Source organism: Pristiophorus japonicus, chromosome 12 (assembly GCF_044704955.1).
Source record: "Pristiophorus japonicus isolate sPriJap1 chromosome 12, sPriJap1.hap1, whole genome shotgun sequence".
Taxonomy (NCBI): domain Eukaryota; kingdom Metazoa; phylum Chordata; class Chondrichthyes; family Pristiophoridae; genus Pristiophorus; species Pristiophorus japonicus.
In genome coordinates this window covers 207019026-207040776 of record NC_091988.1, presented here as the reverse complement: position 1 = coordinate 207040776, position 21751 = coordinate 207019026, and the positions used below count along the sequence as shown (strand labels likewise).

The 21751-nt window shown below is 50.7% G+C and overlaps 1 protein-coding gene across 2 annotated transcripts in view; it reads right to left on the bottom strand.

The window, feature by feature from the left end:
- LOC139277687 (myosin-7-like) overlaps nt 1–21751 on the bottom strand; it is a 200988-nt gene that overhangs the window by 99538 nt on the left and 79699 nt on the right. Inside the window, exons 1-3 of one of the 2 annotated variants that reach the window (XM_070896514.1) lie at nt 8244–8410; nt 7197–7300; nt 4495–4638 (exon numbers count right to left, since the gene is read on the bottom strand). The exons of the other annotated variant lie outside the window; for it this stretch is intronic. Of the exons in view, the coding sequence (XP_070752615.1) occupies nt 4495–4638; nt 7197–7300; nt 8244–8340 (345 nt within the window). The 5' untranslated portion in view covers nt 8341–8410. Of the gene's footprint in view, nt 1–4494; nt 4639–7196; nt 7301–8243; nt 8411–21751 lie in introns of those variants that run through there. 2 annotated transcript variants of the gene reach the window in all.

Here is a 21751-nt window from a genome sequence, read left to right as displayed (position 1 = left end):
GGTGAGCCGATTGGCCTTTCACCTCTGAGACCTAGGTTCAAATTCTGCCCAGACTGTCAGTCTCTGTTCATCGGCTGAAAGGATCCTCTGTAAAGTTTGGGCTGTTCTTAATCCAGATAAGAATTAGGAGGAGTAGGCCATACGGCCCCTCAAGTCTGCTCCGCTATTCAATAAAATCATGGCTAATCTATGTTTTATGACTTAACATCCACAGCCCTCTGGGACAGAGAATTCAAAAGATTCATAACCCTCTGAGTGAAGAAATTCCTCCTCATCTCAGTCCTAAAAGGTCGATCCCTTATCCTGAGACGATGCCCCCTAGTTCTAGACTCTCCAGCCAGGGGAAACAGCCGCTCAGCATTTATCCTATCAATTGCCCTCAGAATCTTATATGTTTCAATGAGATCTAAACTTCAAAGAGTATAGGTCCAACCGACTCCATCTTTCCTCAAAGGATAACCCTCTCATTCCGGGGATCAATCTAGTGAACCCTCACTGCACCGCCTCTAAGGCAAGTATATCTTTCCTTAGATAAGGAGACCAAAACTGTGCACAGTTCTCCAGGTGTGGTCTCACCAAAGCCCTGTACAATTGTAACAAGACTTCCTTACTTTTGTACTCCAACCCTCTACCAATAAAGGCCAACTTGCCAATTGCTTGCTGTACCTGCATGCTAACGCTCTGTTTCTTGTACTAAGACATCTAAATCTCTCTCAACATCAACATTTAATAGTTTCTCACCATTTAAAAAATATTATTTTTCTATTCTTCCTACCAAAGTGAATAACCTCACATTTCCCCACATTATACTCCGTCTGCCCCTTATTGCCCACTCACGTAACCTGTCTATATCCCTTTGCAGGTTCTTTGTGTCCTCCTCACAGCTTACTGTCCCACCTAGCTTTGTACCATCAGCAAATTTGGAAACATTACACTCGGTCCCTTCATCTAAGTCATTAATATAGATTGTAAATAACTGAGGCCCCAGCACTGATCCCTGTGGCACCCCACTAGTTACAGCCTGCCAACTGGAAGATGACCCGTTTATCCCTATTCTCTGTTTTCTGTCCATTAACCAATCCTCTGTTCATGCTACTACATTACCCAATCCCATGAACCCATATCTTGCAATAACAACCTTTTATGTGGCACCTTATCGAATGGCCTTTGGAAATCCAAATATACTACATCCACTGGTTCCCCTTTATCTACCCTGTTAGTTACAAGTTCAAAAAACTCCAATAAATGTGTTAAACGTCATTTCCTTTTCATAAAACCACGTTGACTCTGACTAATCATATTATGATTTTCTAAGTGCCCTGTTACCACTTTCTTAATAATGGATTCCAGCATTTTCCTGATGACTGATGTCAGGCTAACTGGCCTGTAGTTCCCTGTTTTCTCTCTTACTCCTTTCTTGAATAGCGGGGTTACATTTGCTACCTTCCAATCCACTGGGATTGTTCTAGAATCTGGGGAACTTTGGACAATCACAACCAATGCGTCCAATATCTCTGCAGCCACCTCTTTTAAAACCCTTGGATGTAGGCCGTCAGATCCAGGGGATTTGTTGGCTTTTAGTCCCATTAGTTTCTCAAGTATTTTTTCTCTGCTGATTCCTTACTTTAAGTTCCTTACTCTCATTAGCCCCTTGGTTCCCCACTATTTTGTTATATTTTTTGTGTCTTTAAAGTCTTTGCTATTTCCTTGTTCCCCATTATAATTTTCCCTGTCTCAGCCTCTAAGGGATCAACGCTTGCTTTTGCTACTCTCTTTTTTACATACTTGGAGAAACTCTTACAATTTGTTTTTATATTTCTTGCTGAGAGAGTCTGGATGCAACAGGAAACAGTCCTACAAGTGGAGCTCAATCGGCCCTCTCGTTCCCAGAGGAGCTCAGTCAGTCCTCTCGTTCCCAGAGGAGCTCAGTCGGTCCTCTCGTTCCCAGAGGAGCTCAGTCGGTCCTCTCGTTCCCAGAGGAGCTCAGTCGGTCCTCTCGTTCCCAGAGGAGCTCAGTCGGTCCTCTCGTTCCCAGAGGAGCTCAGTCGGTCCTCTCGTTCCCAGAGGAGCTCAGTCGGTCCTCTCGTTCCCAGAGGAGCTCAGTCGGTCCTCTCGTTCCCAGAGGAGCTCAGTCGGTCCTCTCGTTCCCAGAGGAGCTCAGTCGGTCCTCTCGTTCCCAGAGGAGCTCAGTCGGTCCTCTCGTTCCCAGAGGAGCTCAGTCGGTCCTCTCGTTCCCAGAGGAGCTCAGTCGGTCCTCTCGTTCCCAGAGGAGCTCAGTCGGTCCTCTCGTTCCCAGAGGAGCTCGGTCGGTCCTCTCGTTCCCAGAGGAGCTCGGTCGGTCCTCTCGTTCCCAGAGGAGCTCGGTCGGTCCTCTCGTTCCCAGAGGAGCTCGGTCGGTCCTCTCGTTCCCAGAGGAGCTCGGTCGGTCCTCTCGTTCCCAGAGGAGCTCGGTCGGTCCTTTTGTTCCCAGAAGATGGGTGGTGTTGGAAGTGAAAGGTGTTTGTCATTTCCCCAGTTTGTCAGAGAGTGAATCCGTCACTGTGCAAGGAGTTTATTTTGGATATTGGGACGATTGCAGGACACCGAGAGTGAAAGTGGTAAAAGAGGCGATGGGTAAATCAGGAATCAGGTGATGTGAAATTTGGATTTTAAAGCCTGCAGTTTGTAAGACAGGTGAAAACTGAGGGAGGTGGGGATCTGAGATACAGGTAAGAATTCTGGAAGCAACCTGAAAATCCACGGGCTGCGATCCCAGAGTTTACACCAGAGTTACCCCACTGGTTCTTCCAGAGCTGACACGGTGGATCAGTGAGGGCACCTCAGAGGTTTAGCAGCTGACTGGATCACACCACGGGCTCCCAAGCATCCACTATCCCATGTTCCCAAGACATGCAGAATACCTCCTCTATCCCAAACCTTTTCATAAAATATTTCCTGCCATATCTCCAGGGGCCAGGCTGTGTCACCTGGTTTGGATCTCTTGCTTTGGACCTCCTGGATGGGACCTATTTGTGCCTTGGTATACATTGATCAAATTGATATACCCTCATTCTCGCATTGCACCAGCCTCTAGGGAAGTGCAAACACCCAGTGTGGGGAGTCATAGCCCCCAATCCCCAATCTTAGACCCTGACCTCCAACACCTGGCCCCCGACCCCCAATCTCCATCCCCAGGTCCCAGTCCCCAGCTTGAAAGGGGTTTGATTATTTGACTTCTGCTCCACAGTACGAGTGAGTCAGACCATGTTTCCCATTTGAATATCCTGAAGTCATGAATTTTTGCGGGTCTTTTGGCCAAGTCTCCCCTTTATTTTGTACATTTTCCCCTTGTTGTTGTCCACCTGGCCTAGAAGGCGAGAGAAACATAGAAATTTACAGCGCAGAAGGAGGCCATTCCGGCCCATCGTGTCCGCGCCGGCCGACAAAGAGCCGCACGGCCCTCGGTCAGCAGCCCTGAAGGTTACATATAAACCCATGAACAATGAACAATGGCGGAAAGGTAAAGAGCACCCAGCCCAACCAGTCTGCCTCACACAACTGCGCCACCCCTTACACTGAAACATTCTACACTCCACCCCAACCGGAGCCATGGGATCTCCTGGGAGAGGCAAAAGCCAGATAAAAACCCAGGCCAATTGGGGGGAAAAAAAAATCTGGGAGAATTTCTCTCTGACCCATCGAAACTAATCCAGGAAATCACCCTGGCCGTATTCGATTCCCTGCAGTACTTACCATTATATCTGCAGCAGCCAACAAGAGCTTATCCAGTCTAATCCCAATTACCAGCTCTAGGTCCGTAACCCTGCAGGTTACGACACTTTAAGTGCCCATCCAAGCACCTTTTAAATGTGGTGAGGGTTTCTGCATCCACCACTCTTCAAGGCAGTGAGTTCCAGATCCCCACAACCCTCTGTGCAAAGAAGCGTCCCCTCAAATCCCTCTGAACCTTCCACCAACCATCTTAAAACTATGCCCCCTTGTAATTGACCCCTCCACCAAGGGAACTAGGCCCTTGCTATCCAGGCCCCTCAAAATGTTATACATCTCAATGAGATCTCCTCTCAACCTCCTCTGTTCCAAGGAGAACAAACCCAGCCTATCCAATCTGTCCTCATAGCTAATATTCTCCATTCCAGGCATCATGCTAGTAAATCCCCTCTGCACGTCTCTAGTGCAATCACGTCCTTCCTATAATACGGCGACCAGAACTGCACGCAGTACTCCAGATGTGGCCTAATCAAAGAGGCAGGAGATCGGATTGCCCCTCGGCTACCAGAGGAGATCAGAGATTGCCAGACATCTGGTCTTTGACCTTTCCTGCCAGCGCTGCAGACTCCAGTTTCTCTACTCACTTTAATGCAGGGCTCATAAACACATCAGGAAATTCTTACCGTGAGGCCGAGATTCCTGATCACACAAGTCCCATTTTGTTAAATGTTTTCAATTCTAATTAATTGGTGCCATTCAGCACCTGAGGCCCACGACCATTCTTACATAGATCATCCAGTTACTGTAGCGCCGGCGGAGATTGGAAAGCACCGAGGCTTCGTTCAGGTTAGTCAGCATGGCCATGTCTTCAATCATATCGAACTTGGGCGGGTTCATCTGCTGGATATCATCCTCTTTAATTGTTAAAGTCTGAAAGGAAGAGAGTCAGACGGAAAGACACACAACTTGAAACATTTATCAAGTAGGCAAAACAAGCATGTTGAGGATTAATTTGACTGTACGTAAAAGATCTCTAAAGGACAGCAAGACGCCACTGGACTGGACAAAATCGCACTGGGCACATCGCTAAATGGTGTAGACGGAGCGACATTTGTGGGTGTTTGCAGACCCAACATGTACCATCACATCGCTGTGAAGCAACAATTAACAAAACAAGTAAAGCTGAGCCATTTGGCCAGATTGGGAATGAATCACTCAGAAGACGGAGGAGGGGTGGGGGCGGGGGGTGGTGGTGAGATAGGTGGAGAGTTTAAAGGGATCAGCTCAGACTGAGCTTTGAGTTACCATGCCATGTCCAGTTATAGTCATCAACATAAGAGGAACACTGAAGGCTGTGTAAGAGATATGAGCTAAGACTAGCGTAACAGAATCTCTTCATCCTTGAAAGTAACAGACGTTAGAAGAAGATAGACCTTTAGAAAAGGTGGTGGAACGTGATCCAAGCTAATCCATGACAGAAGAACAAGGGAAAGAAAGAAGAATTCAGAACAGATATCAGGAGGATAAACACCTGAAAACTTGGCTGAGGTGAAAAATTTTGTCTTGTTCAGGAGTCACTTCAATCCATAAAGAGGGCACAGTGGATAGACAGTGGACGGTGGATGGATCCTGGGCAGTGGACAGTGAATGGGCCCTGGGCAGTGGACAGTGGATGGGCCCTGGACAGTGGATAGTGGACAGGCCCTGGGCAGTGGACAATGGACGGGCCCTGGGCAGTGGACAATGGATGGGCCCTGGGCAGTGGACAATGGACGGGCCCTGGGCAGTGGACAATGGATGGGCCCTGGGCAGTGGACAATGGATGGACCCTAGACAGTGGACAGTGGATGGACCCTGGAGAGTGGACAGGCCCTGGGCAGTGGACAATGGATGGACCCTAGACAGTGGACAGTGGATGGACCGTGGACAGTGGACGGGCCCTGGACAGTGGACAGGCCCTGGACAGTGGACAGTGGACGGGCCCTGGGCAGTGGACAGTGGATGGGCCCTGGACAGTGGATGGGGCCTGGACAGTGGACAATGGATGGACCCTGGACAGTGGACGGGGCCTGGACAGTGGACAATGGATGGACCCTGGACAGTGGACAGTGGACGGGACCTGAACAGTGGACAATGGACGGGCTCTGGACAGGCCCTGGAGAGTGGACAGTGGACGGGCCCTGGACAGTGGACAATGGTTGGGCCCTGGACAGTGGACGGGGCCTGGACAGTGGACAATGGATGGACCCTGGACAGTGGACAGTGGACGGGACCTGAACAGTGGACAATGGACGGGCTCTGGACAGGCCCTGGAGAGTGGACAGTGGACGGGCCCTGGACAGTGGACAATGGATGGGCCCTGGACAGTGGACAATGGATGGGCCCTGGACAGTGGACGGGCTCTGGACAGTGGACGGGCCCTGGACAGTGGACAGGCCCTGGACAGTGGACAGTGGATGCCCTAGACAGTGGACAGTGGACAGGTCCTGGACAGTGGACAATGGATGGGCCCTGGACAGTGGACGGGCTCTGGACAGTGGACAATGGACGGGTCCTGGACAGTGGACAATGGATGGGCCCTGGACAGTGGACGGGCTCTGGACAGTGGACAATGGACGGGCCCTGGACAGTGGACAATGGATGGACCCTGGACAGTGGACAGTGGACGGGACCTGAACAGTGGACAATGGACGGGCTCTGGACAGGCCCTGGAGAGTGGACAGTGGACGGGCCCTGGACAGTGGACAATGGATGGGCCCTGGACAGTGGACAATGGATGGGCCCTGGACAGTGGACGGGCTCTGGACAGTGGACGGGCCCTGGACAGTGGACAGGCCCTGGACAGTGGACAGTGGATGGGCCCTGGACAGTGGATGGGGCCTGGACAGTGGACAATGGATGGACCCTGGACAGTGGACGGGGCCTGGACAGTGGACAATGGATGGACCCTGGACAGTGGACAGTGGACGGGACCTGAACAGTGGACAATGGACGGGCTCTGGACAGGCCCTGGAGAGTGGACAGTGGACGGGCCCTGGACAGTGGACAATGGATGGGCCCTGGACAGTGGACAATGGATGGGCCCTGGACAGTGGACGGGCTCTGGACAGTGGACGGGCCCTGGACAGTGGACAGGCCCTGGACAGTGGACAGTGGATGGGCCCTAGACAGTGGACAGTGGACAGGTCCTGGACAGTGGACAATGGATGGGCCCTGGACAGTGGACGGGCTCTGGACAGTGGACAATGGACGGGCCCTGGACAGTGGACAATGGATGGGCCCTGGACAATGGACGGGCCCTGGACAGTGGACAGGCTCTGGACAGTGGACAGGCCCTCGACAGCGAACAGTGGACAGGCCCTGGACAGCGGACAGTGGAAAGGCCCTGGACAGTGGACGGTGGATGGATCCTGGGCCGTGGATGGACAGTGGGACTGTCACATGCCCGTGTGGAAGATGGGCTGTTTACCAATCAGCTTCCCACTTACATTGCCAGTCTTGGTTTCCACGGTGACCTTGTCACCACTCCGATCTCGAATCTCAGCTTCGATATAAGCCTCCTTGTCATCAGCAATCCAGCATCGCTTCTTGCCTAAAGACCGAGAATAGCCAAGAATGAAATCTGAATTATTAAGTCAACTGTCATTCTAAGAAAAACAATGATAGTTTCTGCTTAAATCGTGTTGAAGAACAGAGACCTGGGGTATATGTTCACAAACCTTTGAAGGTGGCGGGACAAGTTGAGAGGACTGTTTAAAAAGTCTTATGGAATCCTTGGCTTTATTAATAGAGGAATACAGCACAAAAGCAAAGACATTATGCTAAACCTTTATAAATCACGGGTTTGGCCCCAGCTGAAGTATTGCTGGGTCCCACACTTAGGAAGGATGTCAAGGCTATAGAGAGAGTGAGAGGAGATTTACTAGAGACACGCAGCGAGTTGTTGTGATCGGGAATGCGCTGCCTGAAAGGACGGTGGGAGCAGATTCGATAGTGACTTTCAAACAGGAATTGGATAAATAGTTGAAAAAGCAAAGGTTATAGGAAAAGAGCGGAGGCGTGGGATTAATGGGATCGCTCTGTCACAGAGCCAGCACATGCATGATGGGCCGAACGGGTTCCTGTGTTGGATCATTCTATAATTTTAAGATTCTATAAAGTCTCAGAGACTGAGCAGAATACTGTTTAGAAAACTGGCCCTTCACCTGTCAGAGCTTGCTGAATTTAATGGAACAGCTTTATGTCACTGCCCGTGTCAGCCCAGCTCAGGTCTAACATTTCACCAAATGGCAGGCTGCAGGCCGACCACAGGAGGCTTCACACCTGCCTGCAACTAGCAGAGATCAATGGGCAGTGCCCAGGGAGAGCCCCCGTCCCCATACACCATAGTGTCACTGATACATTCACTCACTCACTGCTCCCTTAACCAGGACTAAGTCACAAACATTTCTCATTCTGCCTGTCTCCCGATTGACAGGGCAATGGACTCAATCATTTCAAATCAGCTGTCATGATACATTAAGTCACTTCCTTACCGTCGAAGGCGACGGTTTGCAATACCATTAAATCCTTATCGCTTTTCCTCAGGAAAGAGGCAGCCTCGCCAAACTCGGACATATCGCGCAAAGCCATTTTTGCTAATTCACCAGCAACTCGACAGACGACTGCAAAGAGCTTTAATTGACGCACAGAGTGGTCAGAACTGTGGGAGAGAAAGAGAGAGAGTGAGAAGCGGCTGGTGCCTGCAGTGGGCCCTGAGATTCTCATTCCCGTCCATTGCTCCCATATCCATGAGAGCCCCTCCCCAGGAGTAACTGCCCTCCCGTTGTTTGGCTCTCTCGCTACACCCGGCCACCCAGGTCATTACTCTTCGGCTGTGCTGGCCACTCTCTGACAATGTCACTGTTGGCCCCGACATTGTGCTCACCCTTTAACATAGGCTTCCAGCCAGGATCGTGGGATATTAATCAGGAGACAACACGCTGTCAAATTCTCTTTAGCCTCAGAGATTCAGACCAATGCCCGGGCCCCAAGCCTGTTTAGAGAAGTGGCATGGTGGCAGGCAATCATTACTCACCGAGCTACTGCTTGTGTGCCTCAACTTTAATGGAGATGGTCTGAAAGTCACTGTGCTCTCATTAATAAAGAGTTCTGATTGGCGTCATGGCCCCTGAACTTACCCATCTGAGGAGAGGTCCTGCCCAATGGTGAATGATCCTGGAGTAGGAACTCCAGGATCTGCTCCTACTCCCAGAATCAGCTCCCAGGATCTGCTCCTACTCCCAGGATCGGCTCCCAGGATCTGCTCCTACTCCCAGAATCAGCTCCCAGGATCTGCTCCTACTCCCAGGATCAGCTCCCAGGATCTGCTCCTACTCCCAGGTTCGGCTCCCAGGATCTGTTCCTAATCCCAGAATCAGCTCCGAGGATCTGCTCCTACTCCCAGGATTGGTTCCCAGGATCTGCTCCTCTCCCAGAATCAGCTCCGAGGATCTGCTCCTACTCCCAGGATTGGTTCCCAGGATCTGCTCCTACTCCCAGGATCTGCTCTTACTCCCAGAATCTGCTCCCCAGCCAACTCTCCGTGAATCTACAACTAGCTGCCAAAAGACAAACTTGAGAATGGCCCTAAGACCTACAGCAGGGAGGAGAAAGCCACAAGCCCTCCGGTTGGGGCATTAACTTTTGAAAGCTGGAGAAATTAGCGGCAGGCCCTAATGATTCTCAACTTTCTCTAAATTGGGTGTTAGCGCTTGAGGAAGGAAGTGGAGTGCTAAATCAAGCGCCGCCACTTCTGTTGGAGCGCTAAACGACACAGGTGGAGCAGTAGTGGTCCTGTGTAGTGCTGCCCAGATCCGAGTCTCCTTCATTGCTCTACATTGGAAGGAGTTAGCTGGTCCCCGACAGCAGCCCCGATCAGCCCCAAGCACTCTAGTGGAGTGCCTGGTTGATCAATCGCCGCCAAAGAAAAATGGAAAAAAATTCACATTTATGCATTCGTAAATTTGTTTTCTTCCCTGTACCAACATCCCCTTTATCTTGCACCCCCAAAGCGGCGGAGTCCCGAACAACATCTCCTGTAGCTGTCAGTATTGTCACCCGGCAATGCTGTAGGGGGCAGAACACAAGTTTGAGTCCGGGACGCTACTGGGGTGATGTGCAGGACAATGGTGTCACGATCTTTGGGTGCAGGAGATCGGGGAGTAAGGTGTTACCATCGCCGCAAACCTCTCGGCCAAGTTAGCGGGATTTGTTTCTGTCACTCGGTCGGTAAGTCGTTAGCGCCCCCCCCTCCCCCACCCCAGAGGCGATAACAGGAGGCGCAAAGGCCAATTTCTAGGCCCGGGGACTTTTCCTCTTACTGTATGTTAGATTCTGCCTTCTTTGCAAAGCCCCCTCATGTAGCCGGCACAGGTGCAATGGGCCGAATGGCCTCCCTCAATGCTGCAACATTTTATGGGTCTCTGTAGAGCAATGTGAACCAGAAGCTCATCCGAGTGAGGACTAATTCCCCGTAGCATGGATCCCTGGAGCATCTCAGGGCCCAGTAACAGCTTGGAATGTAATAAATAAATAAAAAATACATCTTTTGAAGATTTTCAAATAAGTTACACTTCAGTTATATAACAAAATGCTGAGTAATCATAGGCAACATGATCCTGAGCTCATTCTGTATAAAAACAAATGACAGAACTGGGTAAGAGTGGAAGAAGAGTAACGGGCGATGAGCATTAGCAAGATTGGCACAGCACATCCTGATCTACTCCTCCAAAGATGTATTTAGCAAAACAAAATCATAAACAAAAATTAATTCTGGAAAGCTATGAGTATTGCTACTAAAAGCTTTCAATATCACTGTTGCAAACGTTTCCATCTCTGTTTTATCCCCTGAACTTTCCTCTTGTTCCTCCTGAGCTCCAAATGTTCCATCCACCTTCTACCTCCTTGCATCCTGTGTTGAAATCCAAATTCTTCACAGCTGTGTCCTACTCCAACTGCCTCCCAGGATCTAAACACTGTGGAGCTCCTGCCCTTCCTCAGCCTTCCTTTGCTTGCAAACCACAGACAGATTAAACTCAAGCTCCGTATCATTAAGCACCACTTCTTGACACTTCTCTGTTACCTTCCTGCGCTGTCGGCCTTGGTTTCGGAATAATATTGAGAAACCTTCAGGGGATTAGCAACTCTTCAAAGGAAGACTATTAATGCAAAAAGTTGTGAAAAAGTACCCAAAAACAAAATGAAATGTATTTTTGAGGTTAAACTAAACTATGCATGAGACAGAACTCGCAGCCTATGGAGGTGTTTTTAAATTCCATTTCCCTGTTCTGCTCACTGGTTATCAAAACTACAAAACCAGTTTGCACAAAGTACATTTCATTCAGAAACTTCAGTAATGAATCCTGCATGGCACAGTGTGCTCGTGACATAAACCCCAGCATAGGGAACACACGGCTTAGTTGTGAAAGAAAACCACTTTGAATTATCAGTGTCCCTCTTTGATTGTGAGAGCGCGTGGTGTGAAATCCCAACGCAGACCCTGCACATTTCGACACTTATCACAGCTCACTGCCTAAACTCCACAACTTTATGAAAACGACATACCCAAAGGTAATGCAAATCAGTGGCCATAAACTGTAACAAGCCACTTGCCCTCTCCACAGTTCCACACACCCATCAAAAGCAATCTCTTTACCCACATTAAAACCGTTATCATAATCATTACATTTATCAAACTATGCAAATAAATTCGTGCCTCTTTTCCCTCGATACTGCAGTGCATATAAGTCTCTTTGTTCATGCAATGTCCCTATTTGCATCAGGTTAGTTTGTTTCTAAAGGTGTGAGGAAGCATGCTGTACTAACCTTCACTAACCAGCACTGATTGAAGTGAAAGCACTTTCAGCCCCTTTTATTCTTCCCTCAAGGTCAGTTTGACAGGAGCAATGTGAGAAATCCCTCGTGTTATTGGCCCTCAAGCCCATTGGATCTGACACTCTGTCCCAGCCTTACAGAAAAGGCAATCCCCTCAACTATCCACAGCTCTTTATTTTTATTATCGAATCACAGCTAGTACTGGAGAATGAGGAACTCTTCATTAATTTGTTTGTTCCCTACAATCTACCACCTTGAAATCTCCACTCATTATGTGCTCGAAGCTGCTTTTTACATAACAATGGTTCTTTGCTCTATTTCTGAGAAATTGACAGTTTCCTTAATGAATTCTACGTTTTTATATTTTGACTCAGTTTATAAATTTTCATGTTTGCATGTCACACTAGGGAGGATATTCCTGTCTCTGTGGACAGTGCCACACTGGGGGTGGTGGGTGCTGAGATCAGTACAGACCCTGAGCAGACTCTCTCACACAACTTAATGTGGCAGTGAGCTTCTCTTAAACCAGATAATACATTTAATGAGCTGGCATTGCGCTCCACGTGCCTTTCACCTGTGGAGTGAAGGCATCTTAGAGAAGGCATGTTGGTGATCGTCACAATTATTCCTCCCTCGCCTCTCCTCCCTCGCCTCTCCTACTTCCTCCCTCGCCTCTCCTCCCTCACCTCTCCTCCCTTGCCTCTCCTCCCTCACCTCTCCTCCCTCCTCCCAAACCTCTTTACCTCCTCCCTCGCCCCTCCTCCCTCGCCTCTCCTCCCTCGCCTCTCCTCCCTCGCCTCTCCTCCCTCACCTCTCCTCCCTCACCTCTCCTCCCTCCTCCCAAACCTCTTTACCTCCTCCCTCGCCCCTCCTCCCTCGCCTCTCCTCCCTCGCCTCTCCTCCATCGCCTCTCCTCCCTCTCCTCCCTCCTCCCAAAACTCTCTACCTCCTCCCTCGCCCCTCATCCCTCGCCTCTCCTCCCTCGCCTCTCCTCCCTCGCCTCTCCTCCCTCGCCTCTCCTCCCTCCTCCCAAACCTCTCTACCTCCTCCCTCGCCTCTCCTCCCTCGCCTCTCCTCCCTCGACTCTCCTCCCTCGCCTCTCCGACCTCCTCCCTCGCCTCTCCTCCCTCACCTCTCCTCCCTCGCCTCTCCTCCCTCGCCTCTCCTCCCTCGCCTCTCCTCCCTCACCTCTCCTCCCTCACCTCTCCTCCCTCCTCCCAAACCTCTCTACCTCCTTCCTCGCCTCTCCTCCCTCGACTCTTCTCCCTCGGCTCTCCTACCTCCTCCCTCACCTCTCCTCCCTCACCTCTCCTCCCTCGCCTCTTCTACCTCCTCCCTCACCCCTCCTCCCTCGCCTCTCCTCCCTCGCCTCTCCTCCCTCGCCTCTCCTCCCTCGCCTCTCCTCCCTCCTCCCTCGCCTCTCCTCCCTCGCCTCTCCTCCCTCGACTCTCCTCCCTCGCCTCTCCTACCTCCTCCCTCGCCTCTCCTCCTTCGCCTCTCCTCCCTCGACTCTCCTCCCTCGCCTCTCCTACCTCCTCCCTCGCCTCTTTTCCCTCACCTCTCCTCCCTCCTCCCAAACCTCTCTACCTCCTCCCTCGCCCCTCATCCCTCGCCTCTCCTCCCTCGCCTCTCCTCCCTCGCCTCTCCTCCCTCGCCTCTCCTCCCTCGCCTCTCCTCCCTCGCCTCTCCTCCCTCCTCCCAAACCTCTCTACCTCCTCCCTCGCCTCTCCTCCCTCGCCTCTCCTCCCTCGACTCTCTTCCCTCGCCTCTCCGACCTCCTCCCTCGCCTCTCCTCCCTCGCCTCTCCTCCCTCGCCTCTCCTCCCTCACCTCTCCTCCCTCCTCCCAAACCTCTCTACCTCCTTCCTTGCCTCTCCTCCCTCGACTCTTCTCCCTCGCCTCTCCTACCTCCTCCCTCACCTCTCCTCCCTCACCTCTCCTCCCTCGCCTCTCCTCCCTCGCCTCTCCTACCTCCTCCCTCACCCCTCCTCCCTCGCCTCTCCTCCCTCGCCTCTCCTCCCTCGCCTCTCCTCCCTCACCTCTCCTCCCTCCTCCCAAACCTTTCTACCTCCTCCCTCGCCTCTCCTCCCTCGCCTCTCCTCCCTCGACTCTCCTCCCTCGCCTCTCCTACCTCCTCCCTCGCCTCTCCTCCTTCGCCTCTCCTCCCTCGACTCTCCTCCCTCGCCTCTCCTACCTCCTCCCTCGCCTCTTTTCCCTCACCTCTCCTCCCTCGCCTCTCCTCCCTCCTCCCAAACCTCTCTACCTCCTCCCTCGCCTCTCCTCCCTTGCCTCTCCTCCCTCGACTCTCCTCCCTCGCCTCTCCTACCTCCTCCCTCGCCTCTCCTCCCTCACCTCTCCTCCCTCGCCTCTCCTACCAACTCCCTCGCCTCTCCTCCCTCGTCTCTCCTCCCTCACCTCTCCTCCCTCGCCTCTCCTCCCTCCTCCCAAACCTCTCTACCTCCTCCCTCGCCTCTCCTCCCACGCTTCTCCTCCCTCATCTCTCTACTTTCTCCCTCACTTCTCCTACCTTCTCACGAATAGCTGCAGGCACTGATAACTTCTTGTTTTGGTCATTGCAGGCGAAACCCACCCACAAGAGGCGAGAGCAGGAGTGGACATGAGGTGGAGAGCCAGACCTCCAGGACCTAACCGGCATCAAGGAGCGAGTGTCCGCCCTCATGGACCCAGCAGTCGGGCTGGTGGCAGAGGGCGAGGCAGGCCCCCGTAGGACAGTGACAGTCTGAGAAATGAAATGTCCATTTTCTGTGCACGGCCTGAACCTTACAATATGTCGCTCCATAAAAACGATGCCCCCTCCTCAACTGCGACCCACAATACCAAACAGAGAGTCGGGATCAATGGGTCATTCTCGGGTCGGCAACCAGTAACTAGTGGGGTGCCGCAGGGATCAGTGCTGGGACCCCAACTATTTACAATCTATATTAATGACTTGGAAGAAGGGACCGAGTGTAACGTAGCCAAGTTTGCTGACGATACAAAGATGGGAGGAAAAGCAATGTGTGAGGAGGACACAAAAAATCTGTAAAAGGACAAAGACAGGCTAAGTGAGGGGGCAAAAATTTGTCAGATGGAGTATAATGTTGGAAAGTGTGAGGTCATGCACTTTGGCAGAAAAAAATCGAAGAGCAAGTTATTATTTAAATGGAGAAAAATCGCAAAATGCTGCAGTACAGCGGGACCTGGGGGTCCTGGTGCATGAACAGCAGGTGATCAGGAAGGCCAGTGGTATCTTGGCCTTTATTGCAAAGGGGATGGAGTATAAAAGCAGGGAAGTCTTGCTACAGTTATACAGGGTATTGGTGAGGCCACACCTAGAATACTGCGTGCAGTTTTAGTTTCCATATTTACGAAAGGATATACTTGCTTTGGAGGAAGTTCAGAGAAGGTTCACTTGGTTGATTCCGGGGATGAGGGGGTTGACTTATGAGGAAAGGTTGAGTAGGTTGGGCCTCGACTCATTGGAATTCAGAAGAATGAGAGGTGATCTTATTGAAATGTATAAGATTATGAGGGGGCTTGACAAGGTGGATGCAGAGAGGATATTTCCACTGATGGGGGAGACTAGAACTAGGGGGCATGATCTTAGAATAAGGGGCCGCCCATTTAAAACTGAGATGAGGAGAAATGTCTTCTCTCAGAGAGTTGTAAATTTGTGGAATTTGCTGCCTCAGAGAGCTGTGGAAGCCGGGACATTGAGACAGACAGTTTCTTAACCAATAAGGGATTAAGAGGTTATGGGGAGTGTGCAGGGAAGTGGAGCTGAGTCCATGATCGGATCATCCATGATGGTATTAAATGGTGGAGCAGGCTCGAGGGGCTGTATGGCCTACTCCGGCTCCTATTTCTTATGTTCTTACGTTGCTTTATGCCGACAGATGATGAGCCAGATCAGCCGCAGCCTGCCGGTCAGCTGCCATCTTCACACCAGGGGAGGATGAGGAGAACGTGGAGACGAGTGTGGCCACAGACCGGGACCCATCCTCATTGCCCGCGAGTGGGGAGACCAACTCGGTGGAGGAGGGCACGATTACGGGATTTGTTGATCCTAATGCTCCGGGCCCCAGTGGCCTGCAGCAACGCGCTGTGCTGGGGAAGCTCAGGGGCCAGCTCTCCAGAGGGTAAATTGGCCCAGGAGACCTGCTCAGAGTCGGGCAGATGAGGACCTGGATTGGGAGGCTCTGTCCAGGGAGTCATCGCAGATGCATCCATGAGATGATGGCTGCATTGAGGAGTGTGTCGCAGAGCGTGGATACACTTGCTGTGAGTGTGGTGGAAGCCACCTGCAGCATTGCTCATGTCTCTCAGCAGTCCACTGAAACCATCCTTGCCTATCTAAACCGGGAAGTGGCCTCAATGAATGACAGTGGGTCACAGAGGTGATAGCGCATGCAGCATGTTGACATGTCATCACAGGAGGAGGCCACGCAAGGTCTTCGTGATAAGAACAAAACGTAAAAACATAAAAAATAGGAACAGGAGTAGGCCATACGGCCCCTTGAGCCTACTCCGCCATTCATAAGAACATAAGAACATAAGAATTAGGAACAGGAGTAGGCCATCTAGCCCCTCGAGCCTGCTCCGCCATTCAATAAGATCATGGCTGATCTGGCCGTGGACTCAGCTCCACTTACCCGCCCGCTCCCCGTAACCCTTAATTCCCTTAGTGGTTAAAAATCTATCTATCTGTGACTTGAATATATTCAATGAGCTAGCGTTAACTGCTTCCTTGGGCAGAGAATTCCACAGATTCACAACCCTCTGGGAGAAGAAATTCCTTCTCAACTCGGTTTTAAATTGGCTCCCCTGTATTTTGAGGCTGTGCCCCCTAGTTCTAGTCTCCCCGACCAGTGGAAACAACCTCTCTGCCTCTATCTTGTCTATCCCTTTCATTATTTTAAATGTTTCTATAAGATCACCCCTCATCCTTCTGAACTCCAACGAGTAAAGACCCAGTCTACTCAATCTATCATCATCTCCGGAATCAGCCGAGTGAATCGTCTCTGTACCCCCTCCAAAGCCAGTATATCCTTCCTTAAGTAAGGTGACCAAAACTGCACGCAGTACTCCAGGTGCGACCTCACCAATACCCTATACAGTTGCAGCAGGACCTCCCTGCTTTTGTACTCCATCCCTCTCGTAATGAAGGCCAACATTCCATTCGCCTTCCTGATTACCTGCTGCACCTACAAACTAACTTTTTGGGATTCATGCACAAGGACTCCCAGGTCCCTCTACACCTCAGCATGTTGTAATTTCTCCCCATTCAAATAATATTCCCTTTTACTGTTTTTTTTTCCAATTCAATAAGATCATGGCTGATCTGATCATGGACTCAGCTCCACTTCCCTGCCCACTCCCCATAACCCCTTATTCCCTTATCATTTAAGAAACTGTCTATTTCAATGTCCCAGCCTCCACAGCTCTCTGAGGCAGCCGGTTCCACAGATTTACAACCCTCTGAGAGAAGAAATTTCTCCTCATCTCAGTTTTAAATGGGCGGCCCTTATTCTAAGACCATGCCCTCTAGTTCTAGTCTCCCCATCAGTGGAAACATCCACTCTGCATCCACCTTGTCAAACCCCCTCATAATCTTACACGTTTTGATAAGATCACCTCTCATTCTTCTGAATTCCAATGAGTAGAGGCCCAACTTACTCAACCTTTCCTCATAAGTCAACTCCGTCATCCCCGGAATCAACCGACTGAACCTTCTCTGAACTGCCTCCAAAGCAAGTATATCCTTTCGAAAATATGGAAACCAAAACTGCACGCAGTATTCCAGATGTGACCTCAACAATACCCTGTATAACTGTAGCAAGACTTCCCTACTTTTATACTCCATCCCCTTTGCAATAAAGACCAAGATTCCATTGACCTCCCTGATCACCTGCCGTACCTGCATACTAACCTTTTGTGTTTCACGCACAAGTACCCCCAGGTCCCACTGTACTGCTGCACTTTGCAATATACCTCCATTTAAATAATAACTTGCTCTTTGATTTTTTTTCTGCCAAAGTGTATAACCTCACACTTTCCAACATTATAATCCATCTGCCAAATTTTTGCTCCCTCACTTAGCCTGTCTTTGTCCTTTTGCAGATTTTTTGTGTCCTCCTCACACATTGCTTTTCCTCCCATCTTTGTATCATCAGCGAACTTGGCTACATTACACTCAGTCCCTTCTTCCAAGTCGTTAATATAGATTGTAAGTAGTTGGGGTTCCAGCACTGATCCCTGCGGCACCCCACTAGTTCCTGATTGCCAACCAGAGAACGAACCATTTATCCCGACTCTCTGTTTTCTGTTAGTTAGCCAATCCTCTATCCATGCTAATATATTACCCCCAACCCTGTGAACTTTTATCTTGTGCAATAACCTTTTATGTGCCACCTTGTCAAATGCCTTCTGGAAGTCCAAATACACCACATCCACTGGTTCCCCTTTATCCACCCTGTTTGATACATCCTCAAAGAACTACAATAAATTTGTCAAACATGACTTCCCCTTCATAAATCTATGTTGACTCTGCCTGACCGAATTATGCTTTTCCAAATATCCTGCTACTGCTTCTTTAATAATGGACTCCAACATTTTCCCAACCACAGATGTTAGGCTAACCGGTCTATAGTTTCCTGCTTTTTGTCTGCCTCCTTTTTTAAATAGGGGTGTTAAATTTGCAGTCTTCCAATCTGCTGGGACCTCTCCAGAATCCAGGGAATTTTGGTAAATTACAACCAATGCATCCACTATCCCTGCCGCTACTTCTCTTAAGACCCTAGGCTGCAAGTCAGCAGGTCCAGGGGATTTAGTCCCATTATCTTACTGAGTACCACCTCCTTAGTGATTGTGATTGTGTTAAGTTCCTCCCCCCTAGAGCCCCTTGACTATCCACTGTTGGAATATTTTTAGTGTCCTCTACCGTAAAGACTGATACAAAATATTTGTTCAGAGTTTCTGCCATCTCCATGTTCCCCATCACTAATTCCCCGGTCTCGTCCTCTAAGGGACCAACATTTACTTTAGCCACTCTTTTCCTTTTTATATACCTGTAGAAACTCTTGCTATCTGTTTTTATATTTTGTGCTAGTTTACTTTCATAGTCTAGCTTCCCTTTCTTAATCATTTTTTGAGTCGTTCTTTGCTGGCTTTTAAAAGCTTCCCAGTCTTCTGTCCTCCCACGAGATTGCATGCCAGACACTGCTTGCTGGCCTGCAATCTCAGACTGCAGCGTTTCAGGCGCTCCCTGCGTTCCTTCAGTCTCAGAGTGCTGCCATGCGAGCAGTGTCTGCCGCTGTCCTCTCCAACATCCCCACAGTCGGACGGGGAACAACAATACAGCAATCCGTTGGGGCACATATTGCTCCTGATGTTCTGGCACTGCCTGGGAGGACTGGCAGTCTGTCGCAGGAAATGGAAGGTGCTGCCCTTCCTCACGATGGCAGCATTCTGTCTCCTACCACTGCCAGTCCACCTTCGCACCCGCCATGGCCTGTACCCCCAGCCGTCCCACACTGCTGCCGCCCATCCTGAGGCAATGTAGTCAGCAGCCGGGCCTTCCATGCTGCAGCGAATCCAGGGCATCCACGTAGGCCATCTGTCCTGACTGCCTCAGACACACAGCAGCCCTCAAACGTCCTTGCTGCAGGCACTGAGGCCACATTGAGCAGGAGCATGGAAAGGGGGTGAGGCAGCGGGATGGGAAATGCAAGTGTATGACCTCTGTAAAAAATTAATCAAGTCTCTTGTTCGTTTGTTTTCTTTGAAGGGCTGGATGCTCCATTTTGTTTTATTTGAGGGTGTGAGGTCTTTGGGGCTGTTTCATCGACGTGTCTTTAAAAAAAGCTCTTACTTTGACCGTCTCCTTCAGCCTTTGGTGTATGACTGTGGACTTGTGACAGAGATGTGGCATTATCATGACACAATGCGCGCTCATTATTAACTGCATCCCTCAGCTTTCTCCATTTAAGCGAAGCGCTTCCTCTGAGCCGCCGCCAACATTGGCATGTTGTGGCTCCCGTTCCTCCTCCTCCTCCTCCTCTTCATCCCGGTCCTGAGGTGGGCCTGCAATCCACACTGGTAAGGCCTGGGCCCTCGTGATGGCCAAGTTGTGCAGCATGCAGCACGCCATAGTGACTAGTGAAACCTGTTGAGGGGAGTATTGAAGGCTGTCTTCAGAGCAGTCCAGGCATCGGAATCGCTGCTTCAGCACCTCTATTGTCTGCTCAATGATGTTGCAGGAGGCGGCTTGTCTCTCAGTGTTCCTCCGGCTCTGTGCTGGGGTTGCAGAGGGGGGCATTAGCCAGGTGGCCAGGCCATATCCCTTGTCCCCAAGCAGCCAGCCTCGGCCTTCCTGTGGTGGCTGAAACAGTTGAGGCACAATGCTCTCCCGGAGGACAAACGCATCATGTGCGCTTCCAGGATAGCGGGCATTGACTGCGAGGATGCGCTGCGTGTGGTCGCACACCAGCTGCATATTTAGGGAGTGGTATCCTTTTCTGTTTCTACATTCTGGAATGGTGCTCGCAAGGCCACGTGTGTGCAATCAATTGCTCCTTGCACCATCAGGAAGCCCGCTGTTGTGTATGGAGAAAGAGTCAGACTGAACACTGTGAGCTCAAAGTAAAGTGTGACCGTAGTCTTTTATTGCAGGTCTCCAGAGTGCCTCTCCAACCTGTGAAGCCTCCTTAAATACCTGTGCTCTCAAGGGATTATGGGATCCCTTGGGACTCCAGGGGATCAGCCCTCTGCTGGCTGTACAGAGTAAATACAAGTCCACATATATAACAACACTCCCCCGCAAAGTCAGTAGTGTAACTATTTACAGTGTGAGTCGATCTGGGGCCCTTCTTGCCCTGGTTGATTGTCTCGGTGTGAGCTGGTATTGTTGAATCATTTGTTGTGCCCTCGCTGGGCTGCTGTGCAGCTGGCCTTGCTGGGCTGCCTGGTGTGTTGGGCCCTGCTGGGCTGCTGTGGATGATGGATTCTGCTTCGTGGTCAACCGTGGTGCTGGTTGCCACTGGTGTGTTTGTTGGGGGATCAAAAAAGGTCGGGTCAGAGGTGGGTTGCTCAGGATAGTCCGTGAATCTGAGTTTGATTTGGTCCAAGTGTTTCCGGTGAATGAGTCCATTTGAAAGTTTGACCCGAAACACCCTGCTCCCCTCTTTGGCCACGACAGTGCCGGGAAGCCACTTGGGACCTTGTCCATAATTTAATACAAATACAGGATCATTGATTTCAATCTCGCGTGACACATTTGCGCTATCATGGTATGCACTTTGTTGAAGCTGCCTGCTCTCTACCTGCTCATGTAGATCAGGATGAACTAACGAGAGCCTTGTCTTAAGTGTTCTTTTCATGAGCAGTTCAGCAGGTGGGATCCCAGTGAGTGAGTGGGGTCTCGTGCAGTAGCTAAGCAGGACTTGGGATAGGCGAGTCTGCAGTGAGCCTTCAGTTACCCTCTTCAAGCCTTGCTTGATGGTTTGCACTGCTCTCTCTGCCTGATCATTGGACGCTGGTTTAAACGGGGCAGATGTGACATGTTTGATCCCATTGCGGGTCATGAATTCTTTGAACTCAGCACTGGTAAAACATGGCCGGTTGGTGCTCACCAGGACATCGGGTAGGCCGTGTGTGGCAAACATGGCCCGCAGGCTTTCAGTAGTGGCAGCGGACGTGCTAGCCGACATTATCTCACATTCAATCCACTTGGAATACGCGTCTACAACCACAAGGAACATTTTACCCAAGAACGGGCCTGCATAGTCGATGTGTACCCTAGACCACGGTTTGGAGGGCCAAGACCATAAACTTAGCGGCGCCTCCCTGGGTACATTGCTTAACTGCGAGCATGTATTACATCTGTGAACACAGGACTCTAAGTCCGCATCGATACCGGGCCACCAGACATGGGATCTGGCTATCGCTTTCATCGTTACAATGCCTGGGTGGGTACTGTGGAGGTCATTGATGAAGGTGTCTCTGCCCTTCTTGGGGACCTTTACTCGATTGCCCCACAGAAGGCAGTCTGTCTGTATAGACATTTCACCTTTGCGCCGCTGGAACGGCTTTATCTCTTCCTGCATTTCCACTGGGACACTGGACCAGCTCCTGTGAAGCACACAGCTTTTGACTAGAGATAATAAGGGGTC